This window comes from Patiria miniata, unplaced genomic scaffold (genome assembly GCF_015706575.1).
Source record: "Patiria miniata isolate m_02_andy unplaced genomic scaffold, ASM1570657v1 HiC_scaffold_7, whole genome shotgun sequence".
Classification (NCBI taxonomy): Eukaryota; Metazoa; Echinodermata; class Asteroidea; order Valvatida; family Asterinidae; genus Patiria; species Patiria miniata.
In genome coordinates this window covers 6,293,802-6,304,096 of record NW_024037074.1, presented here as the reverse complement: position 1 = coordinate 6,304,096, position 10,295 = coordinate 6,293,802, and the positions used below count along the sequence as shown (strand labels likewise).

At 39.9% G+C, this 10,295-nt stretch overlaps 1 protein-coding gene across 2 annotated transcripts; it reads left to right on the top strand.

Annotated features, from left to right (window-relative positions):
- The first annotated feature begins 274 nt into the window (after positions 1 to 274).
- On the top strand, positions 275 to 8,440 carry LOC119746043 (flavin-containing monooxygenase 5-like). 2 transcript variants are annotated; one of them, XM_038222801.1, is made up of 9 exons: positions 275 to 615; positions 2,795 to 2,907; positions 3,640 to 4,098; positions 4,462 to 4,635; positions 5,028 to 5,113; positions 5,585 to 5,774; positions 6,284 to 6,528; positions 7,148 to 7,246; positions 7,876 to 8,440. In XM_038222801.1, exons 2-9 carry the CDS (start codon positions 2,802 to 2,804, stop codon positions 8,107 to 8,109), a joined length of 1,593 nt encoding a protein of 530 aa, XP_038078729.1. In that variant the 5' UTR covers positions 275 to 615; positions 2,795 to 2,801; the 3' UTR covers positions 8,110 to 8,440. The 2 variants fall into 2 exon arrangements, with proteins under 2 accessions (XP_038078729.1, XP_038078730.1); XM_038222802.1 differs by lacking the exon at positions 275 to 615 and adding an exon at positions 1,090 to 1,400.
- The last annotated feature ends 1,855 nt before the right edge of the window (positions 8,441 to 10,295 follow it).

Genomic DNA, 10,295 nt, shown 5'->3' with positions numbered 1-10,295 from the left:
TACCTATTTATAGATTCATCAGGAATAATCAGAATCTTTTGGTCTGGGAACCACACTACTCGAGGGAAGGGCGCCGCTGACGGCAGGTAGATAAAAAAAAATTCAAAAAAAAAAAGAAGAAAAATTAAAAAAAAAAAACCAAAACAACATTCCCCCCCCCCAAAAAAAAACATTCAAAAAAAAAATTCCGAAAAAAAATTTTTCCAAAAAATAAAAAAGGTTGGCACTAACGGGCTTTCGTATGTTTTTGTCAATATTAACTTTAGATAATGGACTCCACTCAACACAATACAACAAAGCCGGATCCCCGATAATCTCCCATTCAGACGCAATGCGGATATTGTTCCGTTAATCAGAATCAACCGCTCGGTCTTGAACTCGGGATTGTCCCTTGGCTCTCGCTAATCTTAGACCATTACGTCTTGGCTGGCAGCGAGGCCCCGCCCCCTGAAAGTGTAAGTGATTGACACTTGAAGTCCAATAACATTACCGGCGGACAAAAGAAACTCCGTTCCGCCGTCAGCTCGGCACATTCATCGGTACGAAGACACGCGAAGCTGTTTGACAATAGAACCAAGTGCAAGTTTTTGTTTCAACCAGAACGGACTTCTGAAGGTGAGTACATGTACAAAATCGAATATCTTATTTCACAGTGCACAAAACACGTAAGACTTTTGCACTGAATGTAAATGGTGTGGAATAACCTGCAGTTCACCCGAGTATCAAGTCTCCCGGCCCGCTGAGCTAGTGTAAGCCCAGATTTAGTATCCCAATTAACTTTAATTACAGTAGCCTTACTTATTACCCGTTGACATCTTTAAGATTATTTCAAATTACTTTGTGGTCCACAGAGACACCCTGTCTCCATTAGTGTGGTCACACTGGGCTCGGTCGTAGACCTGTAAAACCACATCCTAGATTCCTAGTATTTACCGTCCTTGGTTTAATTCACTTACAGTTACACACAATCCATTATGTTCCATTCCTGTATTTAATGAGCCCCTCTCCCCCTCAGTCCTCACTTCTTTATACATGTACTTTCCACTTTCTCCGTTCACTGTCTCTGTCTCTGTCAAGTGATTTAAGTTGGTGCTCTCAATAAACACACCTAACCCTATAATCCTTGTCACGAGTTTTATTCCTTCAGTGAAAGTATCTTCTCCGTCTTCAAGTTCAACTTAATGATTTTGTCCGCTCCGGCTACAGTGTACGCGCTACTAGGAGACATATCATTCTATACCTCCATGTAACCAAGACTCTAGGACTGGTACACAACAACCTCCTATGAACAAATAACTTGTGTTACACTAGCACCCAAGGGGATACTGATGCTGCCGTGCAACTTGTGTATAATCTAAGCCGTCTTTAAGCAATTTCTCACAGTGGCCAATATCCAGCCAGTAAGCAGTTTGCAGCAGTTTTATTCATTTTAAAATTTCATTTCAAGTTGCTAATTGTGTGTGTATTTCAAAATTTCGATTCTCTTTTTCCGAACGAAATTTAAAGAATTATAAATTTGCTTGTTTTCATGTGCAGGCCTGATACAGTGGTTTTTAAGTAGCGCGCTCCGGTTCAGAAAGTTTTGAGCAAAATACTCATAAGTTAGTGACGTATTAGCTCGTACAGAATGTATGATAATTTTGCATTCGCCAGCTGGTCCGACGCGATCCTAGCTACGCGATGATCGCGGCTGGTGCGCGTGCGACGCCAGGTGTGATACACCTGATTATTCTACTGCGCCTTCACCTGTTAATTACGTATTTGCGGAACGATGTGTTTTGTAATCCCAATTCACTGTATCCTTTGGAATTTGATTATGTAACCCAGCCGTATATTTCTGTATAAAAACCACGGTTTTGGCCCAGGCTGATCTAAAACGAAGACCGGATCCTCACACTGTTATTCCCATTAATAAATACCTTTTTTTACGAAATAAACAGTTAAAATGCTCCAATTTTGTGACTTTTTTCGGCGATATTTCCAGACTTTTTTGTGTTCATGTTCATGGGCCATATTTTTTAGCTTAACAGCTATAACGACGTAAACTCAACAGAAACTGCTGCCGTAGCGAAACAAACTACAACAATGTTTTCAGATCTTTACATTCCTTGTGTCCGGAATTACAAAGATGCTTGATTTTGTCGGTGGCTGAAGTGTTCAAAGAAAATAAATCGTAGATCTACGCTTTCGTCGTAAACATCCTCAGTATATACTGCACTGCTGTACGATGTCGTTTCAAAACTTCCTTACGCGCGCGCACGCACGCATCCCTAGCAACTGTGTTGCGTACGCGCACGTCAGTCTCACGCGATGGGGGTTGAGCGCATGTGCAGTGCTCTATAATTGTTACAAGCTACCGCAGGACTGTTACTATATTTTGACCAATCATTGGCTTGCATGGGGCTGAACGGGGCTTGATCAATGCTGGTTCAGGGGCCACCCGCTTGATCTTTGAAGCCGGTCCATTATCACCGTAAATGCCCGGCCCCGTGATCGAGTCTCGACCAATCAGAAACCATCAACTCTCCAAGGTATTTATTAATATTATTTTTAGACTGCACTTTCGCAAAAGCACATGCGCACACGAGGTCCCGCTGGCTTCAAAAGTTGAAATTAATTAATTTGGTACTTATCATGGGCCGATTTTTTTCTTTCGATGTCTCATTGGAAAGCTCATAACTAATGTGATGCTAGAAAATTATCAGTTCAATTTGAAAAACCTGTTTTTCAGGGTGCCACACCAACTTTAATCGATTAAATTGATTATTCTACAAATCGATTATTTGTTTTTCAGAATCACGATGAAAGCAGCGATCATTGGTGGAGGGATCGGCGGCCTTGTGGCCATCAAGGCTTGCCTGGAGGAAGGAATCGAACCTCACTGTTTCGAGAGATATGGCCAACTCGGTAAGTATAATCGAAACTTTTACTTTACCATGCTCCTTTCTTTCAGTTTGGCTTCAATTTTATGAGGCATGAAACCAGTGAACATTTTCCTAATTGGACATTCACCTTTATAATTGGGGTAGGTTACACCATAGTCCGAAAATTTGGGACTCTCCATACTGTGTATGACTGAGAGTCCCAAACTTATTGGTATTGAAAACAAGCAATACAAGAAAATAGACTAGCACCTGAAACAACCAGTCCAACACCGCTTCAGTACACTGCATAATTACTGTCAGCTGACTGTGCCAAAAGACATGTCTAGGATGTCGGGTACCAGGTCACTATTTCTACACATTTCTCCATAATCAGGCACCAGACTAATGACAATGAATGAAGAAATCAGTCTTCTCAAACAGTTGGACCATGGATGGACATGTAGAAGTCTAGTCTTTAGCCTCATTTTGAAATTACTTGACTTTCCTCTCTTGTGCAAGCCACTGTCAAATATTGAAGAAAAGTCTGCTTTAAAAATTGAATCGAATCTTCAAACTTGGTTGGTGAAGTACTGAAGAACTTTTCTTTGCCCAGTGACAGTTTTGGAAAAATTTGCTGGCTGAAGAGTGAGTAAAGTAAAGCCTGATCTTCTTTTTCATCGGTTTGAGCACTTAAGGTCCCAGTCTGGTTACACCCCAGCTCATCCTTCTGTGATGAGCATCCTTCAACCCCACCCTCTTTTTTTTCTCATGATAGGTGGTGTGTGGGTGTACGATGAGAATCTCCGACCTGGTCAGGGGTCAGCAATCTACGATTCCCTGACCACCAACTCCAGTAAGGTCATGATGGCGTTCAGTGACTACCCCATGCCCGACGATATTCCCCCTTTCCCCCGCTACCCACACGTCCTCAAGTACGTCCAAGACTACGCCGCCCACTTCGATCTCGAGAAACACATTCAGTACAAGACCTCGGTCCTGCGGGTTGAACCGACAGCTGACTTCGAGACCACGGGGCAGTGGAGCGTGCGCACGCGCACAGAGGGCTGCGAGGAAAAGGCGGGAGTTTACGACGCGGTGTTCGTCTGCTCGGGCTTGTACAAACAGCCGCACATCCCTCAATACCCAGGGCTGGATGAGTTCCAGGGGCAGAAAATGCACACAAACGAGTTCAGGAATGCTGACTCTTTCGGTGGAAAAACAGTGCTGGTGATGGGTGAGTGTCAGGGCTCCAGACAGTCTTACAATATAGTTTTTTCAAGGGGTGCACCTATAAGGGCAAGTGATACATCGGTCCTTCTTTTGTTTAATTTTTTTTTTTTTTGGCAGTGTATCACAGGGGTGTGAAATCTCGGCTTTAAAGATGATTTCAGCTTTTTTGGTTTTGGATTTCAGCTTTTTTTTTCAGATTTTTCCCTCACTTGCTGTGTACAAAAGTATAGGAGATCTCCAAAATGCGGCTTTTTTACACCTTTTTCTAGCTATTTTTATCAGTGGTCACTCGCACCCCTGGTGTCAGTTCTTTGAAGGTGCCCAAATCTAAGCTCATATATTTTCTCTCCATTGTCTTTTCCTGCAGGAGCCTCCAACTCTGCCGGTGACGCGGCCGCGGATTTGAGCCGTCGTGCCCGCGTGGTTCACCTGACCATGAGGCACGGCTGCTGGGTCGTCAGACGCATGGCCAAAGACAGTACTCCAGTAGACATGATGGTCAACCGTAGAATCGTACAACTTGCTCCCAAGGCTATTGTGGGTACGTCCGAAGAAAATCCAACGCAGTATTTTACTAAAATGTGAAAATATTTACAAAACTGATTTTTTATTATTTGTATGCCTGAAAATTTTCCATGAAATACCCGAACGTTAATAAATGTCATTGCGATTGTGAAAATAATTTAAATGCAAAAGCGAAGAAAATTATTTTTATTTTACTTCTAGAACAATGTAAGATGTTCATTTCTGTGAGTGAATTTTAAAATGTGAATTTTAAAAATTCAGCGCACTATTTTTGTTAAAACACTTTACAATTCATATTTTTTTTCCATTCAGTTACTTTTAATTTTGCTTCATTCAAGAAAATTAACAAAGAAAGCTGAGTGGATAATGTCAATCTGAGTTTCGGGAGTTTTTTTTCTTATTTTGCAGAGCGAGTAGCAAGTGCCAATGCAAGCGTCAACTTCAGTCACGACAAACTAGGATTACGCGCCGAGACCGGCCTACTACACAGCGAGGTAAAATACATTTATACTCGGTAAACAAAAAGTAATGTCTGTTTATTGTTATTCTTAGTAATTATATACAAGGTAAAAAAAAACACCACTCCAAAATGGGAGGACCAATTATTTAATGAAATTCTGCATGTACCACTTTCAAAATTAAAGATGTGAAAGCCCAATTGCTTTCACATTGGGATGTATGTAAATTGCTTTCGTTTTGCTGAAAGAACACTTACCTTTTTGGTGATCCCTGAACAGAACTTTAAAATGGTGGTTGTGTTCAATATTCCGTAGCTTGAAAAGTACATGAGTGGTTTGGATGATTCTTGTACTAAAAGAAAGCTCATTAATTGGGCTTTAATATCTTAGATTTTTCACTCACCCTGTACAAACAGGAAATTTTGTTCATATGGCAATCTTAATTTTCTGATAAAAAAAATGACCCAAATTGTTTTTAACAGTGAAGACTAAATGTATTTTCCGCAGGTCATGGTAAACGACGAAATAGGCGACCGCATAATGTGCGGTGCCGTCCAGTGCCGACCAGGGGTCAAACGGTTCACCCGCACTGGGGTCGAGTTCGTCGATGGTTATAAGATTGATAACCTAGATGCCGTCGTGTTTGCTACTGGGTACGAGCTCGGGTTCGACTTCATTGACCGCTCTATAATTCAAGGTACATGGTCGTGAATTTAGTCCTGAAAATTGCATTCTTCTGAATCTCTCTGTGCCAGATTTGCAAAAGCGTGGCCACGTGTAACAGATGATGTACTATGAAAAAAGGAATAATTTACTTGAAAAGCTTGTCACGTGACTGGGACTAGACTGTGAGAGTTGTGACTTGGAAATTTGTGAACATTTGCCCGTTGCAAAATAGAATGTTCGTCCCGATTTTGCTTCTATTATCCTCCGATTTTGCTTTAAAATCTCTAGCCTTCCAACTGCACCCCTACTGTTCTGCCACTGCTTGTGATAACTTGATAACATCTCAGTTATCATGCTTCAAACCCTGACAAAAATGAATCTAATTAAAAGTTTGCAAGAGATTAGCTTTTGAACTTCATGATTGATCAACAGAGCACATTGTTCACTTATTTGGATATACATTATTTTTTACGGTCTTGATTGCTTCACATTTATAAAACCTTTTACACAAAGTTTACCTTTTTTTCTATCCTTTTCCAGACAGCTTCGCAGACTTGGACCTGTACATGCACGTTTTCCCTCCCAAACTCAAGCATCATACCTTGGCCGTCATTGGCTGCGTGGCGACGCTAGGGGGGCAGCCCCCCGTGTTTGAGCTGCAGACCCGATGGGCTGCCCGGGTCTTCAAGGGGCTAGTGCCAATGCCCGATGTGGACACCATGATGGCCGACATCAAGCGCAGGCGCAATATCTTCTATCAAACCTTTGGAAAACACAGAATCTTTGTAAGTACAGCATTACATGAGAAAATATAATGAGAAAGTAAAATGACAACATTTAGTGCTTTCAGATTAGACCCTGTCGTCTAGGCTTTTAAAAGTTAACGAACTTACAAGTGGACGTACAGCAGTTAATTGAAGAAAAAAACCATGCACAATTGTTAAAGGTAGTATACAACATTTGCTTTTGCTGTAATTTTCAGAGGTTGATGGATTTGGGGTTAATATTTTATAGCAAATGTTGATACACTGACCCTGTAAAATTTTGTGTTCATAGATGCTGGAAAAACCAAGGAAAAAGTGTTGTTCGCAGTAGTCTGGTTCCATGACCCTTCTTCATATTTCTGATTTGATCTATTTTTTGTATTGGGCCATGAGCGTCATTTATTGCGGATACCGGCGCGTTAGAAATTGCCGTTATTATTGTTATTATTATTATTATTATTATTATACAAAACGGAGAGGGTTACAGATGTCGGGGAAATGTCAGGTCATGGAACCAGACTATCTGGCTTGCACCCGTTCACAGATGTGTAACCGATTGCAAACAAAATGCGAACTAACTAAATTTGGTGAATTAGGGGGCAGTTATTTAAATAATTATATTTTTTTTTCCCCCATTCAGTTCCCACCTGTTCCCTATCAGGAAGAAGTTGCAGAGATGATTGGAGTAAAGCCACGATTCACTGAGCTTCTACTGACCAATCCCAGGCTTGCATTCCAGGTACGTCACCGTTTCCATGACATTGTAGTGCATGAAACTGCTTTTGCCTAACATTTTTGTTGCTATTTTGCCGACTGAATTAAACAAGGACTAGAATTCAGGTATCCTACATTAAATGGATCTTTTGTACCTTATCTATGGTCAGACAATTTCTTTAAAACGATGTAATTTCAGGAACACGGCTTGCGCTCTCAATCGAGCGCAGGCCCCTTTGTGAAAGTCACATCGCGGTCACACATTGAGTGTCGAGATGGGCGAAGTAACTTGAGCGCGCGCTGGGAGGCAGCTAGTGGATGTCTGGGCTGCATCGGTTGCAAGGCGGTCATGATGAGTTCATGGCTCAAGTTGCCAGAGCGCGCACAATGGCAGAGCACTGGCACAAAGACCGCTCAGTTTCGGTTGGGTTTTCGCTTGATACTTTTTTCCTTGGATCAGCTGATTTCTTCGTGTTTCACTTCACACTTACACCAGTAAAAGTAAAAAAAAAAACCGTAAAAAGTCTAGTAAAGCTGGGAGTTTGCTCTTTTTTGTTACTTCCCAGCTGTATACGTGAGACAAGGGCCTTATCACTCATCTGATAAATGTATGACTTTTCATATATTCAACCATCCCCTGCCTATTTTATTTAGGTATTCTTTGGACCATGCTACCCAGCCAGCTACCGCCTGCGCGGTCCCCACTCCTGGAAGGGCGCCAAAAAGGTCATCGAGGAATCATGGGATAGCGTCGTCCACGCCACCAAGACGCGGGTACCAATGAAGCAGCCAAAGCAAGGGGGCGTGGTCACGGCTGACACCACCTTGCTGCGGGTAGGTCTGGCTGCTGTGATGATCTTCGTTGCCGTCTGTGCCTTTATCGTTTAAGAGTCTAGCTTCTAGGATGACTGAAAGTACAACCGTTGAAGGAATATGTGTCTAAGATCATCTTGTTGTGTATAACCTTTTTATTATCTGATCACATACTCAGACTTGGTCCAAGGCAGTATCAGAATGATGGGGAAAAAAAGTAATTTATTCTAACCGATATATTGACAAATGCATGCAAAAAGGAACACATGTATTAAATGCGGCTATTTTTGTAGAGAAATTTGCAGCTCTTTCTAAAGGTTATTTTAACTATTTATTTTTCTGTACTAATGTAGGCTATTGTCTCTTGTACATGTATTGTTCTGAAATTCAACAGACAAAGTGATAACATTAGGTCTCTGAAAAACAGTTACAGTTACAGAATATACTTTTTTATATTTTTAGAAGACTATATGGTAAGACTGCGATTAAGGTTTTTTTTTACTTTTCTCTATCAGGTTTGTATTGCTTATTATTTATTGTTATTTCATTTTAAATTATTTTGTTTACTGTATCAATCTTTTGTTCCGTGTTTTTATGTTGTGTTGTTGTTGTTGTCTTGTCTTGTCTTGTCTTGTTTGTTTTTTGTTGTTTTTGTTTTGTTTCGTCTTGTCTTGTCTTGTCTTGTCTTGTCTTGTCTTGTCTTGTCTTGTCTTGTCTTGTCTTGTCTTGTCTTGTCTTGTCTAGTTTCATTTTGTTTAGTCTTATCCTGTCTTGTTTTGTTTCTTGGTTTGTTAGGGTTTTGTTGGGGTGTTGGGGTGTTTGTTTGTTTGTTTTTTAGGGTTTTTTGGGGGTTTGTTTGTCTGTTTTTCCCCAGTCTTGTTTAATCTGCAGTTATTAGGTTTTTACGCCAGCTATTCTTACCTTTGAGAACACTGTGGTCAGGGTTGTAACTGTTAATCTTTTGAATCTAAGTATTATTTTTAAGGCGGTCTTATTTTTCATTGAATTTGATACCTATTTTTTTTAATATATATTTTGTATGTCACATGTACCATTCAAGTTAGGATTGACAGACTCTCCAGTCACAGTGTTTTATTATACTTTTGTCAATCCTTGCCAGCTTGAATTGGATTGTTTTTGTTTAGTTTTGTTTACTTTTGTGGATTGCTTGTTGTACCTTGTAATTTGGCCGAATAAATAATAATAAATAATAATAATAATAATTAAAGGGAATATACAACATTTGCAAACATCGAAAAACAAACTACCACATTTTTTACGAAATACCTTACTAGGATGTTGATAAATGACAGTCTAATGCATCCTGTAAAATTATGGCACCTGGTGTGAAGTCATTTTCAAAAAAGTGGTATTTTTGTATACATTTCCACAGATGGTCGGCCGACCACCGTTGGAAAAACCTAACTATTTTGCAACTACAATGTACTGATCCAAATTTACCATTTGTTTTCAGTCTAAATTTTGTTTGCTATTGGTTACATGTTCATGAACGGGTGCAGGCCAGCTAGACTGGTGTCCTTAACTTACAATTTTCCGGCATCTATAAATTGGTACATTTCGTCTTTAGTGGAGTCAGGGAACCAGACTACTTGAACACTTTTGTTTTTCTTGGTTTTTCCAGCATTCTTGAACACAAAACTTCAAACATGCCAGTGTAACAATGTTTGATCTACTATACTAACCCCTCAAATAGTTCCTTTCTGAAAATTACAGCAAAAGCAAACGATGTACATTCCCTTTAAGTATTCAGATCGTGAAGACACGAGGTTATATACTTGCCATTTCATAAATAATATCTTTAAGTTTAGAGGACAAACCTGTGATCATGTTTATAACTTGCCTTTTGGGGGAAGATTCCTGTAAATACTTCACGTGTAACTTTGATTTAAATTCATGCCATAATTAATTGGTAAATAAATCTCGTGTTGTCGGGGCTTTTCACACCTTTGCAATAGCTTTCTTGTTATATCTGCACTTGTTAACATTTAACTACATCTTTTTTGATTAATAATTTCTCAATATACAACTGTAGACGATTCTTATAAATAAAGGAATTAATTTACTAGCTCACCTACCTTTTCAATGTTTGACCTTTGGCTTTGCTTTTCCATTTGATTTCCATTTCAATTTTCCATTTGAAATTTTCCAATACTTTCACAACACATCTTTATGTGACTAGATTGTTTATTATGTAATTTTGAATCTTAATTAAGGCAATACAATTAAGGCCAAATCCCTAT